We start from the raw sequence: 21461 nt of genomic DNA, 5'->3' as shown, positions 1-21461 counted from the left end.
GTGTGTTGGATTTGCATATTTATTATGTGAGAAAAGGTACAGCTTGTACACGAGGTCTCTTAGCCTTTCATCAGCCACCATTGCATGCTACGCTCGAGCCCTACGAAATATGGGTATACATGTCGTGTTGAAAATTAGCCGGGATCAGCGAACATGTGCCAAACTGCGTTTTATCACCTTCTGATTAAGCAAGGGACTTGCATTGTTCGGCGCGCAAGCTGGAAAGGACGCGCATGCGCAGTGCCGCGTCTCGACACCAGGTGCTGGTTTGGGCCGGGGATGCAGGAATTTGCCATGAAACGCCCTCGTAGATTGCGCCAAGTATGAGCACCCCTGCACTATCCTGCCCTTGGAAATAACCGGCTGCACGGTCGCTACGGGACGGGTGACTATGGCCCGGAAAGAGAGAGCTCGACCCTACTTTACGATGTCGGGTGGCAGTTGCAACATGGCAAGCAGTGCAGCCTCTGATCTGGACAATAGCAGGTGGGCTTCCGTTGAATATTTACTTTGAATTATGTCAAGCCTAGACATGCCGTCACATGCAGACTGCCGAATATTTAGGTTCTTTTACGGTGAGCCTTTCTAGGCGAGCTTTGATGGGTTAGCTCACCGTAGCTGTTGCTGCTCTATAGGTGAATAGGGCTCACATAAGAGACATTTGCGATGTGGAATTAGCTTGCACGCAGCCCCAGCACATCGGCCGTTATACCGGCACTAGCGCCAACGAAATTAGTCAGTCAACGAACACGCCCTCCCTAATATCCTCCAGGGATCAAGCGCAAGCTCTATAGTGTGTTATTCTTTAATTAGAAAGACGCTTTCTACAGCTTAGCGTTTTATGCGCTTACCCGGTCAATCTATTGCAAATATTATTGGTTAGTCCTGCGAGTAGGGCAGTGATAAACCTAAAGTTAAGTTAGATTCTGGGCGTTTAAGTGCCAAAATCACGGTTTCATTATCAGGCATGTCGTTGTGGCGCACACCGGATCACTTTTGATCACCAGGGCTTCTGAACGTGCAACCCATGGAACACGGGGTTTTAATCTGGCCCACATCTATGTGCGGCTGCAGCAGCCGGTATTCGATCACGCAACCGCTGACTTAGCAGCGCAGCGCCAAATTCACGAAGCCGCCACGACGAGCACTATTAACTTTGTCAGATCTCGGGAAAGGCGTGTCGTAAACTTAGCCAATCTCTGTTACAATGTAATCTGTAGTCGTGTGGTCGGGCAGTCCGTGTCTTGCAGATTGTGTCAAGGAGGTGTTTAATTGTTAAACTGCAAGAAGCTTTGCAGCAGATCTTTATTGCCGCCTCGTGAAAGCTTAGCCTCATAAAGTTTTGAACAAGCTCGCTGGTGCTCTGTGCATTTTTTTTAATTAGAAAAAGTGCCTAGTCGTTCTTTGCCACTCAATACATGCGCATCCACGAGGGCCGACAAGATGTTCGCGCTCCTAAGCGTCAATTTGCTTACGCTCTTCTGGCTGCGACGTTCGATAGAAGTTTATCTGGATTGGAAGAATGGCTCTCAGTTCCAGGTTATCTGATTACATAAAGCGGCAAAATGGCCGTTCAGATATGTCATCACACATTGCACTGCATTCGAGGTATGCAGCGTGAAATTTGCAGCAGAAACGCACGGCTGTTTCGTTTACTTATCTGAGGAAGATTGTTAGTCAATGAAGCACAAACGTAAGGAGGACGAAAATGTATTTGATCGCCAATTTCGCAAATCATCGTCTCGGATCTGGTGACATTCCGAAAATTCGCTCATAGTTGATACGCCTTGACAACTCACCAGATAGAATTCGTGCATTGTAATATGGGCCGTGAAATAATTATTAAGTTAAATAGAACGTTTTCTTAATAAGTCATATATACATTTTGATTTCTCGTGCAAGTGATGTTTTCCTCTAGGAGCAGCCGAGCTTAATGAATAAAGCTATGCTATGTGACGCAAGTGTTTTTAAAAAGAGTTATGTGATTTAACAACAGACAGGTGGTACATGGCAGGCTTAGAAATCTTTAGAACAGCAGTTTGTGATTGTTGCACTTTTTACCGGTCTTGCTCTGAGCGTGCGGAAAAAGTGACAGTGACAAGAACTTTATTAGTGTCCTGAGGAACTCGACTGGGGGTAAACGAAGGCTCCCCGATCAAGTTGGTGGCTCCGCCCACGACGGGACAGGGAGGTGGTGACTCTCCGCGACGTCGCGGGCCCTCTGGAGGGCCTGTAGTTGGTTTGCGAAATCCGAGCTTTTCAGCAAGGCGTCCCACTTGGACTTGTTATGAAAGTCGGAGCCCGCGTCGGAGCCCAGAGCATGTGGTCGAAGGAACAGCACGCGTGACCGCATTTGGAGCGCGACTGAGGGAAGTTGGGGTCTATCCAACTAAGCGCTCCGGGGGTGAGGTAGGAACTCGTCTGTAAAAGCCTGAAAGTAACAGCCTGAGCCCTGTTCAGTTTCGGGCTGGGGGGAGGGAATTTCCTCCTGCTGTGTCTGTAGTGTGACGTAATTTCGTGAAAGTTCGTGAGATTATCTTTGAAGGGGCAATCCCACGGGAGAGCCGGACCGTTAGCTCGGGCGCGGTTCGTGAATTCGAGTCAGGCAGTTGGCCCGCTAGTTAGGGTTGCAACCCGCTTGTTTAGTTACATCGTTCACGTGCGCCGGGAACCACGCTGTGGTATGACCTCCAGTGTCTTCTCGCGTAGTAATACGAAAGGATCTGTTGACGATGTCGGCTGCGTGTTTACAAACTAGAGCGGACGAGAAAGGCCTGAACGCCGTGCGCGAGTCGGAGAAAATGGTCGCCGGGCCTTTTGCGGCTTGAAGAGCCAAGGCTATCGCGGTTTCCTCCGCCTCGTTCGCGTGTTTAGCGTAAATTGATGCGGCGCTGATAAGTGTTCCGCGCGCGTCAACGACCGTGATTGCAAACCTGTCTTCGCTGCCATATTTGGCGGCGTTGACGAAGAATGCACCTGCCCCGTAAGGATCGATTCGTCGAAGGATGGTTCCAGCCGGCGCTTGTCTGCGACCTGCGTTATATATTAGGTGGATGTTCCTCGGCACGGGCTCAACCTTTACACCTTCACGGGCTAATTTAGACAGGGGGTGCCTGTCGAGCGGTGCCTGTATAGGGAGTTGACCAGCTTCATCAAGAATTTTGGTTCCCGGCTTAGTTGACGAAAGCCTTGAGATCTGTGCAATAAACTGTGCTTCAGTTAATTCGTCTGTGGTATTGTGAATTTTGAGTTAAAGTAGTTTTACTGTGCTAGCGGGTTGTGGAATACCGAGTATTCTTTTGATGCCGGACCTGATGAGCGTGTCGAGTTTGCTCTTTTCAATTTTGCTCCATTTGAGGTACGGTGCCGTGTAAGTAAAGTGACTGATGAAGAGAGCTTGGAAGACCCTCAGTACGTTGTTCTCCTTGAGTCCCTCCCTTTTGCTTGCAATTCTAGTTATGAGTCTTAATATGTTTTTAGTCTGCGCACCGAGCTTGTATAGAGCTTCTGCATTACAGCCTTTGGCGTTGATTAAAAGTCCTAAAATTTTGATGGAGTTCACCCTCGGAATGGGGTGCCCTTCTCGTGTTGTAATTTCAGTGTTCCAGATTATTTCTAGCATAGCTTAGTCTTTCAGTGACTACGCAGCAGGCGAAAGATTTCCGCGTGCATATAAATACAAAACAAATTTGTCTATTTAAGCTTTGCCAGCGTAATCCCTGTGCAGTTTCAATGAGCATCGACGTCAAATGTAAAGTCATCGGCTGTGGCTTGTTCGTTTGCTGCAGAATGCTTATAAGGGCAGCATCCGCGTATCTGCTGCTCCATGTTACGTTTCTGGTTTAGCTACATTAATGAAAGAAACAAAGGCTAAATTTATCATTTGATGGCGAATGTATGATGCCCGTCGATGATTACTGCTTTAGAGGGGTACTGATACGACGTTTTTGAGTGTGTATTTGTTGCGATGAGTGAAAATGCTAGACTTCTAAATGCTAATAAAAATGGTGACAAGGAGCACTGACAAGACTATTTGCAAAGGTTGGAAGCTCTAGGACCTTAAAAAGAAAAAAATGATTTGTCGAAAAGATCTTGTCAGTATCTCCTTAAAGGTCTCGACTTTCCTTCTTCGTCCGTTGTCGGAATTTGTTGGCATTTTAATATCGACCACCAACTAGGCCGCCTAACCCTGTGAAACATGTTTCAGCCATACCGCTGGGTTTCTCTCCCCTCGTTGCTTTTTAGCACCGTTAAACACGGCTCGATAGGTCCAAGAAAAGAACGCGGTTTTGAAACTTTCTCTATTCTGAAGTTATGGTGAACAAGGTGATTGTTCCTTGGCGCCAAATCCATCATCCGAAAGCGTAGGGACTGTAAAAACGTCCGTTGCAAAGGCGGTAGCACTGGATAGCACCAGTTTTTCTTGCAACCAAATGCACGATACCAAATTCGCGCTCTTTACGGCAAAGTTTTACTAATGAAGTGCCCTCCCGATCCGTTCTCTCGCAGAGTTCCCAAAGAAACCAGGGAAACAGCGTGGCACCAGCGAGAGAACCAGGCTGCCAACAGAATCCAAGAGTGCCACGTGTGTCGGTTCGGTTTCACCGACACGGAGGCCTTTCAAAAGCACGCCGCTGACCACTGGCTTGGGAAAAAGCACAACTGCTCCCAGTGTGGTAAACTGTTTGTGACGCATTGGCACCTAACGAGGCATTTAGGTACGCACGGCGAACCGTCCTTTGAGTGCGGCGTGTGCAGCAAAAAATATTATACCAAAGATAGCCACAAGAAGCACATGCTTTCATGCCGCGTATAAGCTGACAGGACTGACAAGCTGTCGAAGGGTCTCCTTAACAGGGCAGCACCCGCCACGAAATTGGTGGAGCACGCCGGGATGCACCGTCGGACCTGACGGTGAACTCGGCATCGCTAGAGCCGGATATTCACCCGGGAGGAGTGACTTCCCTGGATTTCACCCTGGCGCCAAGACATGTCGTGTGCCTTCGCAGAAGAACTTGCGGTCTGGGCCTCAACTGTTCTAGTTCTGCGGTAACTTATTGACAAACAAAATTGGGCTAATCTTATTCCTTCTGACTAGGGCTGAAGAATGCCTGCGAATAAAGTTCTTACAGTGGTTATCTCGAGGAATACTGTGCGTCAGCTCTGTGGTTTTCTTCGAAGAACGCACCCGTTCTTCACAATCCTCCAGCCTTGGTTAAAATAAATTTGTCTCCTGGGTTGAACGAAATAGAGAGATAACTTTCTTGGAAAAAATAGTAGTAAGGATATTTATAGTAGCGTTCTTAATAGTGAAGTTGAGTAAAGTGCCGTCCTAATATTGTGGATCCTTGCTGGTAACGTTATCAATAGTTCTAGTGCCCTGCATTGTACAAACAAAGTTTTTAAATTTGGTACGCATTTGTTCAATGGAGGAAGCTCACGACTGTGCCCGGAAAAACGTGATGGTGATAACGGAAATACAGCTGCACCAGTCGGCTCAGCTGGTGCATGTAAACATTGCTGCGGCTAATAAATGGACTTCAATGATGATGCTTTACTACCATTCATTGAAAAATGCCTGCGAATTAATTTCTTACACTGGTTATCTTGAACTCTGTGGTTGGTTTCTTTGAAGAATGCCCCCGTTAGTCGCTTTTGCAGTCGCACCAGCTTTACCAGTCGGCTTGGCTGGGGCATCTTATTAATGATGACTTGTAACTTGCTTCGTCTATATAATTGACTTTAATGATGATGCGGTGTTGGCAGCCCCTATAAAACGGCGTGGAGATGGTTACCTAGCCTGCGTGATCTGATCAGGTGTACTGTACGTGCTATAATTCCAGTGTTTCTATATAAATCTCGATGATGCTTTTTTTGATCAAAGCTTGTCTATCTGCCTTGTATCGCTATGTAGACTTGCAATGAATGAGGTCGTATCAAGTTTTTTCCAGCTTTTCATACACAGATACTCTTAACGCTCTTGCTTATCGCGATTGCTGAGCGGTTGATGTTCCCAACCACTTTACATTGAAGAACTTTTGGAAGGTTTACGTTACCTCCAGGTCTCACTGGATAAATCCCTTCGGATGCCATTAGGAGCTGGCGAGTGGTCTCTGAAATTATGCTGCAGCATTCACATGCCTCATCTTGTTGCGAATATTTATTCCGGAATGTTTTTGTTCCTAGGCAACCAGATCGAGAATCAAAGATAGGAAGCCCCTACCCCTTTTGTTATTCAACAGGTTTTTCTTCCAAGTTTCATTCATCCCATTCTTGAAAATGTCCCTTGTCTTTTTTTTTCATTCTTTACAGCCAATTCGGTGTCACTTTCTCTCTTGAATGGCTATGGTGTTGAGCTGCTAGGCGTCAGGTGGCGGGATCGAATCCCGGCCACTGCGGCCGTATCTTGAAGGAGGCGAAATGCGAAAACACCCGTGTACTGAGATTTAGGTGCACGTTAAGGAAACCCAGGTGGTCTCAATTTGCAGAATCCCTCATTACGGCGTGCCTCATAATCAGATAGTGGTTATGGCACGTAAAACTGCATTTTTTTGTTTCTTTCCTTTCCGACGACTCCCGCTTGTCTATTTTCTTTTTATTACCCGTTACTTGGTTGCCAACTTTCTCAACCTCTTTCTCCATTCAGTGCCAATGCATTTTTCAGTACACATAGTTGTGCATACTTTTACAGTGCACTCCGCGGTTGCACTGAGGCGAGCGCCATTTTGAGGTGTTGTGATTGGTCCGCCTATTGGGAAAGGGAACAGGCAGGCTGCAGCCTTGGGTCATGAAACCGGGCGAGGTTGGCAAAGAAAACAGCTTCGCATAGAAAAAATGTAAAGTAGGTAATAACCTCGGCAAAATCAGACAAGGAATTTGGTGGTGCAATAAACCCTCCCCCCTCCCCCTCCCGTTTCAAAGCGCACGCTCATAGCATCCATCCATCCATCGATCTATCCATCCATCCATCCATCCATCGATACAACCACACAATACCTGCAGAGGCACGTCTGAGTATTTCTGAAAGAAATACCAGGTGAGAGTTCAGAATTTTTTAACAGAGTTGGACCTAAGGTGACATTATTTAGCCTTATACCCTGCTCAAAGGCGAGGGAACTGGAGGAAAGGAAAAGAAAAGGTATAAGTAATGATGATGAGAATAGGTACAGTAAGGTTCGATTAAGAGAGTATACGACTTCGTGTCCATAGGACCCTGTCAGAGTCTCAAATATAGGCTGTGTTAATAAAAAATTCTGATACAGCCCTGATGGCTCGTTAAGTGAGACCGTGAGTGGCAGGCATTGGCGCCTTCCTTGGCACCGTTTAATAGCAGGTCGTTGAGTAAATATGTACCGCAGAAATAAAAAGCACGGAAGGAATTGAGGGGATCGTAGTCATCGGAAGCGTAGATATATCGGTAAAATATGGGGATAGAGGTTTTAAATACGAAAGGAAGATCGAGATCACATGTTCGATATTGTAGATGGCAATGAATATAATAAAACCCGAATAAATAAAGCAGACTAGGTGACAATTTGTCTCCAGCACGTTTCAGAGGAGATGTTGACATTCCCAACATTATTATTAGCATTGCTCTCGTCTTCTTTGCGTTCAGAGAAATATTAGTGACAGCGGTGTTCGCGTTCCTTTCTTTTCTGTCGTCCTTACTTCTTGGTTAATTTTTATTTTATTTTCCTTTCAAATGACGCTAAACTATAGTACAGCACTCAGAAAGTTCGAGTTTTTCGAAGAATTCATGTGTTACACAGTGGTCACAAAGGAAAGAATTTTTGCCTTTCGCGGCCGTTCTCATCATGAGCTAAGCATTAGCATGATGCTTTAGTATGGCGCTATATCGATGTCCTTAAAAAATAAGATGAAATGAATAATTACAAATTAATAGAAAACAGTTGAATATTTGGCATGCCTCACGTAAAGGTCGTAGTCAGTTTGACGATGGTGTAGGTGGCCCGCATGATTGAAGAGAAGCTTCCTTTGCGTGCACAGCCGGGTTAGGCTTAGTTGCTTCTCTGTTGTACGCTAGGTCGGCGACTATTTCGGCGAGCATATTTGTGCATTGATATACGAAGGTGATATAAGCGCGCAATGTAACTCCCAAGGAATAAGATGACCGGGAAAGGCAAATATTGCTCAGCTTAGGACCAGTCTAACAACTACAACTGGCTACTCTTGCGATGTTTGATTCTATACTTCTCAATTTTACACGACGCGACTCCTACATGAGCCACATCATGGAGTTCCATTATTTCAAGAAAAAGAAATAAATAAACAAATTAACTATTCATTAATGAGCGGGCTTTCATAAACGTCCTATGCTGACTGACAAAGTAGTCAGGGCAAGCACATCTCTGTTCTGCGTGTCTCTCTCTCTCTCTCTCTCTCTATATATATATATATATATATATATATATATATATATATATATATTCTTATACCTTCCTATATGAATACAACAATCAAAGCCCGACGAGAACTAGGAGTCGGATTCCTGATTAATAAGGATATAGCTGGTAACATACAGGAATTCTATAGCTATAATCAGAGGGTGGCAGGTGTTGTTGTGAAAGTTAATAAGAGGTACCAATTGAAGGTCGTACAAGTCTACGCCCCCCCATCCAGTCATGATGACCAGGAAGTCAAAAGCTTCGATGAAGACGTGGAATCGTCGATGGGTAAAGTCAAAACGACATACACTATACTGTTGGACGACTTTAATGCCAGGGTAGGCAAGAAGCAGGCTGGAGACAAGTCAGTGGGGGAATATGGCATAGGCTCTAGGAATAGCAGGGGAGAGTTATTAGTAGAGTATGCAGAACCGAATAATATGCGGATAATGAATACCGTCTTCCGCAAGCGGGATTGACGAAAGTGGACTTGGAGGAGCCCAAATGGCGAGATTAGAAATCAAATAGACTTTATACTCTGCGCTAACCCTGGCCTCATACAAGATGTGGACGTGCTCGGCAAGGTGCGCTGCAGTGACCATAGGATGGTAACAACTCGAATTAGCCTAGACTTGAGGAAGAATAGAAGAAACTGCTACATAAGATGCCGATCAATGAGTAAGCGGTAAGAGGGAAAATAGAGGAATTCCGGATCACGCTACAGAACAGGTCTTCTGCTTTAACTCTGGACGAGGACCTTAGTGTTGAAGCAATGAACGACAATCTTATGGGCATCATTAAGGAGTGTGCAATTGAAGTCAGTGGTAACTGCGTTAGACAGGATGGCAGTAATCTATTGCAGGAGACGAAAGATCTGATCAAGAAATGCCAATGTATGAAAGCCACTAACCCTACAGCTAGAATAGAACTGGCAGAACTTTCCATGTTAATCAACGAGCGTGAGACAGCTGACATAAGGATGTAAACATGGATAGAATTGAACATGCTCTCAGAAACGAAGGAAGCCTAAAAGCAGTGAAGAAGAAAATAGGCGGGAGGTGGGCGCCCACCTTGTGCCCACCTACCTCTGCCTCCCCTTCCTCCAGTGCCTCACAATTTTGGGTGCCTCGCGCATGACGGCAGCTGCCCACTTTCGTCTGTTCTTCTGTGCGCGAGATTGACCCGTGATTGTCTGCTCCTCTCGTAAGCTTTCACTCACACATACAGCGTAGGGGGCGCGGAGACGCTATTATCACCCGTGGACTTTCTACGGGACCTCTCGGTGACGGAGACACCGACGGCAGAAATGGGCTTGGAGTGTCCATATCATTGCTATTGCAATAAAAGGTGTTTCAGTCCCACTACGGGAGCCTCGTTCACAACGAAGGGAACGATGCGAAATTTGGTTATGCAGATTATCGGGGGAAGACTGCCTGAGTTGAGACTGATCGTGTATGCTTAGATCTGGATATGATTGGATTCAGGTAAAGATTTGCCGTCTTGTGCTTTTCTCTTGAAATTATTCTCGCTCTATCCCAGTCGATGCCATGGCGCGTGGACACTGAGTGTTCAATCAACACATTTGTTGCCATATGCTTGATGCTGACAACATAGCTCTGCTGTTCCATTCTTTTTCGAAATTGCCCGTTTCACCGATGTACACGTGTTCACTACCAGCGCAAAGAATCCTTTACAACACACCCGGGAACTTCTCTTACGTGAGCTTGTCATTCACCGTTAACCATTGCGTGTCGGAGCTTGCGCGTAGTGGAACTGAACAGTACAAAAGTAAGCAGCAGACGTAGTGCGACTTAACGCACTACGTCTACGCACTATATATTTGGGCTCAAAAGCTTCTATATAGGGAGGAGGAGGAGGAGAAACATTTATTTAAAAAAAAAAAAGAAAGGACAAGCAGGTGTCTTTCAGCTTGTGCGGGAGACGCCCTTAGTCCAGGGCTCCTGCGGTTCTTGCTGTCTCCCGGGCCCGCCGCACCAGTTGCTGCTGGTTACGAGGGTCCGAACTAGTCAGCACGGCCTCCCACTGCTCGGGTGTGGGGTTGGGTATTTGCGGGGCCGCCTTCACGTTGGGGCACGCCCATGTGGTGTGATATAGGGAGGCGTAATCATTACAAAGGGGACATTTGTATGAATATAGTGTAGGGTGAATTGCGTGTAGTCTGCTTAAATGTGGGTATGTATTGGTTTGTAGTTGTCTCCATGTTACGGCGTCTTCACGTGAGAGGGTCTTGTGTGGAGGTGGGTATTGCCGTCTGTTCAATCTGTGGTGTTGTAGTATGGCGTTGTATTGTAAAGGTACGGGCTCCATGGATGCGTCCGTATCCCTCTCTTGTGGCGCCCGGGTGGCATGAGGTCGGGCTACAGCGTGCGCACGCTGATTTCCACGGAGGGACTCGTGTCCTGGAGTCCACACTATTTCAACGTCCGGGAATGCGGAGGCCTGTTTGAGGAGTCGGTGGGCGATTGAAGATATTCGACCTCTCGCGTAGCTACGACAAGCTGCCTGGGAGTCGGTAATAATGGTGATGTACTCGTTGGTCAGATTAGAGGTGATGGCCAAGCGATGGCTGTCTCCTCCGCTACGAGGGCGCTGGCAGTGCGGACAGTCAGCGAGACCACCTCTTGTAGGTTATAGTCGACAACGCTGGCCGTCATGGCTGCTTTTTGGGGGTACTGCGCGGCATCTGTGTATAGTGTGGTGGGGAGACTGCCATATCTTGTCTGTAGAGCTTTTGCGCGAGCTTGGCGACGATCGGCATGATGTTCCGGGTGCATACTTCTGGGGATAGGGGCTACCTTGATGTGCTCTCGGAAGTTGGGGGCCAGATGGATTGCTTGTTCGTGGCCTTTGCTGTGTGTGGGGTAGCCTAGGCGCGCTAGGAGTTTTCTTCCTGTTGGTGTGAGGGCTAGTCGTTCTCGTTGGCTTGTGAGGTGGGCGTCTATAATTTCTCTTATAGTATTGTGGACTCCTAGGGCTTCAAGCTTGAGTGTCGCTGTTCCCGGGGGTAGGCCGAGCGCTTGCTTGTAGGCTTTCCGAAGAAGTACGTCTAATTGATCTATCTCCTTGGGAGTGAGGGGCAAGTACGGGGCAGCGTAGGCAATGCGGCTGATTATCAGGGCCTGGACGAGCTGTATTACGTCGTCTTCTTTCAGTCCGTATTGTTTGGTGGTGATACGGCTGACTATTCGCATGATCTGAAAGGTGGTCTGCTTGAGACGTTGGATGGTGTATGCGCCTCCGCCGTCCTGTTGTATGTGGAGTCCGAGAATGCGGACGCGGTTTACTGTGGGTATTTCTTTGTCGTCAAGGGTGAGTGTGATGTTTGGTAGTTCATTGAGTTTGCTTCGGGATTTATGTCGAACGACTAATAGTTCTGACTACTCGCGGGAGCACCGGAGACCACTTGTTTTTGCATATTGCTGGACGACGTCGGTCGCTTGTTGAAGGGCGTCTTGTTTCTCTCCTTCGGAACCAGCGGTGGTCCAGATAGTGATGTCATCGGCGTATATTGCATGCCTGATTCCTGGTTTTGCGTTGAGTTTGTCAGGTAATTTCATCATAGCAATATTGAAAAGGGTGGGTGATAGAACAGCACCTTGTGGGGTTCCTGTGTTGCGGGTAGGTAACGTCGGGGTTCTGAGTGAGCCAATGCCTATTGTGGCCGTGCGGTTGCTTAGAAAGGCGCGTATATAATTGTAAGTATTACGACCACAGTTCGTGAGGCTTAGGTTCGTAAGGATGGTATGGTGAGCCACATTGTCGAAAGCGCCTTTGAGATCGAGTGCTAAAATCGCTCCGGTGTTGTGCGATGAGATGTGCTCAAGGACTTGTTCCTTCAGCTGAAGAAGGATGTCGTGGGTAGAAAGGTGGGGCCGGAATCCGAACATTGTTTCGGGAAAGAGGTCGCTGGATTCTAGGTAAGGTTGAAGCCGGTTCAGAATGACATGTTCCAGAAGCTTGCCTAGGCATGAAGTCAGTGAAATTGGTCTCATATTTTCTAAGCTGGAGAGTTTGCCTGGCTTCGGAATGAGTATGATGTCCGCGTGCTTCCAGTCTGCTGGTAGCGTACCCACTTCCCAGTGATGATTAAAGAGGTCAGTAAGAGATTGAATGGTGCCATCATCCAGATTGCGCAGGAGCTTGTTATTTATTTTATCCTTGCCTGGGGTGGTGTTTCGTGTGAGTGCATGGAGTGCTTGTTGCACCTCAGTGATAGTGATCGGCTTGTCGAGGTCGTAATTGTCGCTCCCGCTGTAGGTTGGAGGTTGTCCTTGTGCGGGTTCGAAATCGCCTATGTACCGCGCCCGCAACTCCTCCAGGATTTCGTCATCAGAACCCGGATGGTTGTGGAGGATACGTTGGAGTGTTTGCTGGCTAATTGCCTTGCTTTGTGTGGGGTCAAGAAGATGGCGTAGCAGCGACCATGTTTTGGCCATGCTAAGATTACCCTGGAACTTGTTGCATAGTTGTCGCCAGTTGTGACGGGTGAGCTCCCCAGCATAAAATTCCGCGGTTGCCGTGAGTTTCGCTATACGTAGTTTCAATTTACGATTATGTTTTTGGCGCTTCCATCTCCTAACAAGGCCTCGACGTGCTTCCCAGAGGTGAAGAAGGTGTGGGTCTACGGCCGGCATGTCTGTGGTGAGTGTGATCTGTTTTGAATGTCTGGCTACGTCTTGATGGAGCTCTCGTACCCACTGCTCGAGATCCGTAATACCCGTTGAGGAGTCATCCGCTCGCTCTTTGCGAAAAGCTGTCCAATCTGTGAGTGTTGTCTTCTTTATCGGGTGGCGTGCATGCGTAACGTTCAATGTGGTGGCAAGTATGCAGTGGTCACTGCCCAGAGTTTCCTCCGTGTTGTGCCAGGCAGCTTGCTGTATCCCTTTAGTGAGGGTGAGGTCAGGGCATGTATCTCGGGAGACGCTGTTTCCTAGACGTGTGGGGTATGCGGGGTCTGTGAGGATGGTGAGACGGTGCTGCTGTATCGTGCACTGGAGTGCAGTGCCTTTTGATGTGGCTGTCGTGTAGCCCCATGCCTGGTGAGCAGCGTTGAAGTCGCCTACAATCAGCAGACTATTATTTTTGGCTATGCCAATCGCTTTAGTGATCAAGTAGTCGAACTTGGCCTGCTTCTGCTTGGGTGGGCTGTATATATTCAGTATGAAAAGGCTCTTTCGGCCTCGTTGGAGTGGCAGGATCTCAATTAGGTTATGATCGACGTCACTGCCGTCTATTGTGTGTTGTGTGGTTGTGAGCGTTTTAGCTGTAAGTGTGGCCACGCGGCTTTCAGGCGTGGTGGTATGTGTGTTGTAGCCAGCTTGAGTTGGGTGTGCGCCTGTTTCCTGTAGTGCGATTACGCTTGGTGTCGTTTTGGAGTTACTTATGTACTGTCTCAGTGATCCTTGCTTGCGTTTGAAGCTGCGGCAATTCCATTGCCAGATTATGAGTGGATTTTCGTTCCTGTGGTTGGTTTTGCTATTCGTCCTGGCTGACGGGTGGATCGGCAGGGTGTCCCTGCTCTGCTTCCTGTTGTACTAGTGTTCTGATTTTCTTGCGCCGCTGATCTTTTGCGAGCCGCGTTTCTTCAATAACACTTGCCAGTTGCTGGATGCTTTGTTGCATTGCTAGAAGCTGCCGTTGCAGTACATCAACTTTCTCCTCGACTTGTGCGATTTCTGTCGGTTTTGCTGATTCCGCGAGAATCATGGGTTCAGAATGCTCCGAAGATGATGGCATTGAGGGTGCGGTTATTGGTGTGGAATGATGAGTGGCAGTACGAGTCGCGTATAGTTCTGCAATCTGCGTGCGAAGTTTGTTGTTTTCTTCATGAAGGCGTTTGTTTTCTTCTCTGATGGCCTTTAGTTCAGCTAGAATTTGCAGTTGAACATCAGTATTGTGTATGGATGAAGAATTATGTGGGGTGGGTGCTGTGTGTAGACGTGATGAGAGGGTGTTGTCTTGGTGGACTGTGTGAGAGGGGAAAAGCCGTGCTGACCAGCTCACCGCTTGTGATCCCGGTACAGCAGGTCCGCTGAGGTTCCGGGTCGCTCCTTGTTGGTTTCGCGAGCAGGAGCGAGACCTGGAGCGGGAACGCTTCCGTTGCTGGTGTGTACGTGACCGAGACTTCGACCGTGAGTAGTCCCGGCGGCTGGTCCTTTGGGAGGCTGAGGATGCCTTCTTCAGTCGATCAGGGCACTCCTTGGAAGCCGTAGGATGAGGCCCCTGGCATAAGGCGCACCGGGGGTGACAGGGGTGGTCCTGAGTGGGGTTCCGTGTACCACACTGGGGGCATAGGTTTGCTTCTGGAGTTGGGCATACATCGGTCCGGTGGCCGACTTGGTGGCAGATGCGGCAGAAATGCGTGGTTGGTCGGTATGGTTTGCATCGTACTTCACCGCTATAGTATCGCACGTAGAAGGGTACAGCCTTGCCAGTGAATGTGATCACTGTCGCAGCGGTTTGTCCGAGCATACGGGCATGTAAGATTTCTCGGCCAGGTGCATAGAGCCCGTTAAGGAGGACTTCTGTGGGAGTTCCTGCGGGAATGCCGTGAATGACCCCTTTGACGGAGCTGTCGGGTGCCGCCACGTATGCCGTGACTGCAAATTCTCGAGCGCCCAGGTGAATTGTAGTGATGTGACGGATGCTCATAGCTAGCTCTTCATTTGGTGTGCTAGCAATAGCGATGTTTTGTACTGGGTCAATTCTCACAGTAAGGGTCCGTACGTGCTCAGTAGTGGGGTGCTGACATGCCAGCTTGATGCCTTCAGCGACCTGTGGCGTGGTCCAGGTGGCAAGGTTGAGTCCCTCTCGGGGACGGATGATTACCTTGAGGTCGTTTCGAGGCAGCGGTGGGAGTCGGGGTTGTCGGTGAAACGATGGGTGTCGGGGTTGGAGGGGTGGATTGGTGGGAGTCGATGTTTTCTTCCGACCGTACTTAACAGTGAGCCAGTCTCCGCCGGCAGGTTCATCAGGAAGTGGGATTTGCGCGTGCTCGAGATTCATCTCGGTGCCATCACTGGTGGCCATTGGTGCACCGAACTGGGTCAAGGTCTTCGGCTAGACCGTACCCGTCGTTAGGCTTAGCTGGGCGGGCGCCTCTTGCGAAGTTCAGAGTCCGGTAATTCGTGGAGCAAGCGACTCACAGTATAGCCTTGGGTGTCCACGTGTTCCGCTCGACGTAAGGAGTCGATTGAGGCTAGTTGTGGCGGCGCTGACGTCAATTATCCAGGGTTTAGCGATGTAAAGGCGGAACCCATGTGCGGTGCAACCATACGCAGCCTCTTCTTCTTCTTCCTCCCTTCTATATAGGGTGTTGCTCAGTTAATGTACAAAAAATGAAATTAAGGGGTTTTACGTGCCAAAACCACTATCTGATTTTGAGGCACGCCTTAGTGGGGGACTCCGGAAGTTTAGACCACATGGGGTTCTTTAGCGTGCACCTAACTCTAAGTACAGGGGTGTTTCCGCATTTCGCCCCCGTCGAAGCCGGGATTCAATCCCGCGACCTCGTGCTTAGCATACCATTGTTAATGTAGAAGTTGATTAGAGTGAACAAATGCTACGATACACATTATTTTCGTAGCTTTAGCCACACCGTGTGTGCCTGTTCTTGCCAAATCCTCCAGAATGGCCATCTGCTATCGGGACACAAGAGGTGGCAGATTACATAAACGTGGGATTGTACGCGTCGTACTTTTCGGTGCATACACGTGTCATCACCATTCTCTCGACACGTATTATACGTCACCTTCGTCATCGTGACATCACTGCGGAGACGTCTCGCACTCAGCATCGGCCTGATTCGGAGTTTGCAGTTCGGCATAGGTTGTGACCGGTGTGGTGCATAAACAAAGAAATTGATAGAGAACAATTCGGTAACCTTTATGGCGGACAAGCATAAATATTACCCGCCGTTGTTGCTCAGTGGGTATGGTGTTTCGGTACTGAGCACGAGGCCACGATATTGAATCCAGGAGACGGCAGCCGCTGTTCGTTGGGGGCGAAGTGCTTAAACACCCGTGTAGTTCGATTTAGGAGGACGTTAAAGAACCCCAGGCTGTTGAAATTTCCGGAGTCCTCCACTAAGGCGTGCCTCATAATAAGAACGTGGTTTTGGCCCGTAATATCCCATAATTCTTTAAGTATAGATATTGCATGACTGACACGTTGCATAAAACGAATGAAAGCAAAAATGTACGGATCGCGGTTAGTTAGAGCTTTATTAACCGCTTTCGTAGTGCTTTGCTTCACTTTAATTCGAACGTGTGCGTTGAATTTGTAGACTTACTGTGAGACAAAAAGTATAGTTGGCCCCGGATGACTCTTATTCTTTCATCATTTGCGTGCGGTTCTGGTAAACGTGACAAGCCTCCACTGCACGCTACGCTCGAGCACTATGAAATGTGGGTATGCAGGTCGTGAGACAGATATGACGGGATCTGCGATCACATGCAAAACTGCGCTTTATCTACTTCTGATAAAGCAAGAGACTTGTATTGTTAGGCGTACAAGCTAGAAAGTACGTGCATGCGCACTGCCATGACGCGACACAAGGTGCTAGTTCAGGCACAAGGTGCAGGATTTCGCCGTGGCACGCCCTCCGATATTGCGCGAAATTTGACCGCGGCTGCACTATCTTGTCCTACTGCCCTAGGAAGTCACCGGCTGCACGGTCCGTACGGGACGGGCGACTATGGCCGGAAAAGAAACAGCTCGACCCTACTTTACGATGTCGGGCGGCAGCTTCGACGTCGGCCAGGGTACAAGCAGTGCAGCCTCTGATCTGGACAATAGCAGGTGAGCTTCCGTAGAACATTTACCTTGAATAATGTCAAAACGTAGACATGCCGTCATATGCTGATTGCTTAATATTTAGGCTCTGTTAAGGTGAACATTTCTAGGCGCGCTCTGATGGGCTTTGCTCACCGTGGCTGCTGCTGCTGTCTTTGTGAATAGGGGACACACAAGAGGCATTTGCAATATTAAATTGGCTTGCACGTAGCCCCAGCACACGCGCCGGTATAGCGGCGCTAGCGCCTAGAAAATTATTCAGTGAAAAAACACGCCCCACCTAATATCCTCTGCGGTTTAAACGCAGGCTCTACAGTGTCTTATCATTTTAATAAAGCAAAGCTTTTTACGCCATAGGGTTTCATGCGCTTACCCGGTCAACTTATTGCACAGTATCGAGGCCCAGTCCTGCAAGTATGGCAATACTAAAGCTAAGTGAAATTCTCTGTGGTTCAAATGCCAAAACCAGGATGTGATTATCAGGCAGGTCGTATAGTGGGGGACTCCAGTGGAATTTTGACCACCAGGAAGTTGTTAACGTGTGCCCCAAGGAAGACGAGTTTTTTCAGGTCGGCATCGAAATACGGCCGCAGCAGCCGGTATTTGATCACACTAACTTTGGCTTAGCAGCGCAGCACCAAGTTCCCTAGGCAGCTACGGCAAGCGATATTAACTTTGTCTGACAGCGGAAAAGGTGTGTTGGAAATCTGGCCAATCTCGGTTACAAAGTAATCTACGTGTCTTGCTGATATTGTCAAGGGGGTCCATAAACGCTATGCTGTAAAAAGCTTTGCTTAAGATGAAGTTTTATTGCCGCGCCGTGAAATCTTAGCTTGATATGTGCTTGAAAAAAAAAACTCGCTGGTGATGTGTGCATTTTGTTTAATTAGAAAAAGGCGCACTAGTTATTTGCCACCCAATGAGTGCGCGCCCACGGTGGCCGACAAAACGTTCGCGATCATAAATCCATTTGCTTATGCTCTTCCGGGTGCGACGTTAGATAAGATACTTTCTGGATTGGCAAAATGGCTGTCAGTTTCCGACTATTCGATTATATGAAGCAGCAAGATGGCCGTTACAAAATGTGATTACACATCACACATGGCACTGAATTAGAGGTATGCACCGTAAAACTTGCGGTAAAAACGCACTGTTGTTCCGTTTACTTTTCTTTGGAAGATTGTTGTTAGTCAATGAAGTACAAACGTCGCAGGAGGAAAATTCATTTCATGGCCAATTTCGCAACTCAATATCTCGGATCTGGTGCCATCGTGAAAATTCGTTCGTAGAGGATACGCCTTGATAACCCACTGGACACAATTCATGCCTTGCAATGTGTGCCGTCATGTTTTATTTAAAAAAATATTCTGAATTTTTTGTTAATAAGTCATACATACTTTTTGATTGTTCATGCAAGTGACGTTTCCGTCTGGGATAACCCAGCTCATTTACTAAAGCTATGCAATGTGACATATGTGATTTTTTTAAAGAATTAGGTGATTCAAAAATAATTCGCTGTTCCGCCCGAAAGGCATAGAGGCGATTGCGATAGCAAATTAATAGATATCTTTACGAAGTAAGGATAGTAGTTTTATGAGCCGTATAAACTTTTAAACGTCAACCTGCAAACTAAATTACCAATAACAGAATATGTAAGTGTCACTCAACGAGGACGTATAAACACACACAGAAAGAGCGCTGTTTTTGTGTGTCTGCTTCTTTGTACGCCTTTGTTCAGTCGCGCTTGCACATTCCATCATGGATTCAAACCAACTAGCCCATCAATGTACTTTAACCAAATTAACCAGCACAGTGTCAAGCGCGCACAGGTATGCATGAACACAACTCTCACGATGAGCGCGGAGACTTCCTGTGACAATTCTGCAGTGAGGAATCGTGTCAGCAGCAAACGAATTGACTTTCATGCATGTCTGACTTCAGCGCGAATCAAACTGTCGAACGCATAGCGCATACGAAGCTACCGGCACATCGCTTTGAAGATCAGGCCCGCGCGATCGCGGTCTGCCCCGTCGCAGACCGCTTTCAATACACACGAGCGCCGGCAACTCGCCCTTATGGCATCTATCAAAGGCGTCTGCTACGGCGTCCGCGATTCGTGTGGTCAACACCGTAGTAGACGCCGCGGTTGCCTCCACTCTGTAGGAGGGGCGGCAGGACATCGAGGCACCATAGCAGCCACCGGAGAATAACGCCCCTCCTCCCTCCGTCTCAACGCCTCCCTCACGCGACGCAGGAGAGGGCACGCATCCGGGCCACGTTCCTCGCTCGAGCACGCGAGATTGAACCGCGTTCGCCGGCCCCCCTTCACACGCTTTCACTCATACGGAACCTCACGGCGACGGCGACGCCGACAGCATAGGTGCGCCTGGAGTGATCATATAATTGCTATTGCATCGAAAGGCACTCGGTACATAGCAGGCTTAGAAATCTTTAGAATCATTCCACTTTTTACCCGTCTTCCTCAGAACGTGCGGCAAAAGTGTTCCCGATGATGTCTAGCATGGCTTGGTCTGTATATGGCTACGCAGCGGTCGAAAGATTTCCGCCTATATATAAATGCAAAGCAATTTTGTCTTTTTAAGCTTTGCAAGCAGAATGCCTGTGCAGTTTTATTGAACACCGAAATCAGAGGTAAAGCCATAGGCTGTGGCTTGTTCGACTGCTACAGTCTGCTTAAGAGCGCAGCATCCGCACACCTGCTGCCCCACGTGACGTTTCTGGTTTGGCTGTATTCATGAAACAAACAAAGGCTTGATTTGATGAATTTGATGACGAAAAATTGATGGCGAATGTAAGATGCCCATGGATGATATTTGCTTCCAAGGGGTGCTGACACGATATTTTCGAGTGTTTATTTCTTGCTTTAAATCAAAATCCTAGACCTCGAAATCCTAATCAAAATGGTGACAAGCCAATTTTTAGGGTTTTTAGGGTAACGTTTCTAGCTCTAGGACGATCAAAGCAAGAAAATGAATTGTCAAAAGGATCTCGTCAGTACTTCGTTAAAGGCAAAAACGCGTACGGCGCTTGTCTTCTAGACACTTTACTTCAAAACCCTTGTTCTTGGGCCTTATATCTATAAGGGTCTTCAAATATCTAAAACACAGATGTGTCCTACGATTGGCTTTGGCGTTGCGACGCTAATACCGAGGACGCGGGATCGAATACCGGCCCCGTTGGGCACACTTCGGCAGAGGCGTAATGGAAAAAAGCCCGTGCACAGGGTACACGGTCAAGAACTCCGGGTTGCCAAAATTAGTCCAGAGTCCCCCACTGCGGCGTGATCCCATAATCATATCGTCGTTTTGGCACGTGAAAACCACAGACTTTTAATAAACGTGGACACGGAAAGACAGAAACAGCCGACGTTTTTTGCGCATGGAGGAGGCGACATCATCCTCATCTTGCGATGGCGGGTCAATTGGGCTGCGTGATAGACAATCGGTATCAGTGTATTTGTTAGTGGAATGTTCAGGTGACGTGTTTATTGCCATATGCTTGATGCTGGCATCATAGTTGTGCTGTTTTAATTGTTTTCAAAATTTGCCCGTTTCACATATGTGCACGTGTTCACAACCAGCGCAAGGAATCCTGTACAATACACCCGGGAAATTCTCTTTCGCGAGCTTGTGTTTCCCCGTTAACCGTTGTTGTTTGAACTTGTGTGTAGTGCAATTGAACGGTGCAAATGTAAGTAGCAGATGTAGTGCGACTTAACGCACCTCCCTCTGTATATCCACTCAAACTAGCGTATGTTTCGGCTCACAAGCATTTATATAGGGCACTGATCTGTAAATGTAGAAGTGGATTAGAGTGAACAGATGCTATGACAAACATTATTTTCGTAGGTTTAGCCACTCGGTGTGTGCCTGTTCATGTCAAATCTTGCAGAATGGCCATTCGTTATCGGGACACACGAGGTGCAGATTACTTAAACGTTGAATGATACGCGTGGTATTTTTTGGTGCATACACGTGTCATAACCGTTCTCCTCTCAACAAGTATTTTACATTACCTTCGTCATCGTGACATCACTGCGACGTCTCCCGCTCGGCATCGGCCCGATTCGGAGTTTGTATTTCGGCATAGTCTGATCGGTGCGGTGCACAAAGAAATTGCTAAAGAATAATCCGGTAACCTTTCTGCCGGATACGCATAAATATTGCATGAATAACACGTTGCAGAGGAAGACAGAAACAAACGTGTTCGGACCGCGGTTAG

The 21461-nt window shown here is 47.8% G+C and overlaps 1 protein-coding gene across 3 annotated transcripts in view; it reads left to right on the top strand.

Annotated features, from left to right (window-relative positions):
- The first annotated feature begins 282 nt into the window (after nt 1-282).
- The window catches only part of LOC142559573 (zinc finger X-chromosomal protein-like), a 33058-nt gene continuing 11879 nt past the window's right edge, over nt 283-21461 (top strand). The window contains exons 1-2 of one of the 3 annotated variants that reach the window (XR_012823163.1): nt 283-486; nt 4510-5201. Coding sequence is in view for 2 of the 3 variants with exons in the window: in XM_075671152.1 (XP_075527267.1) it covers nt 17122-17225 (104 nt within the window). In the remaining variant the exon portion in view is untranslated. Of the gene's footprint in view, nt 487-4509; nt 5202-17039; nt 17226-21461 lie in introns of those variants that run through there. The other 2 variants (XM_075671153.1, XM_075671152.1) reach the window with 2 other exon arrangements.

Source organism: Dermacentor variabilis, chromosome 10, assembly GCF_050947875.1.
Source record: "Dermacentor variabilis isolate Ectoservices chromosome 10, ASM5094787v1, whole genome shotgun sequence".
Classification (NCBI taxonomy): Eukaryota; Metazoa; Arthropoda; class Arachnida; order Ixodida; family Ixodidae; genus Dermacentor; species Dermacentor variabilis.
This window is presented reverse-complemented; position numbering and strand designations above follow the sequence as displayed.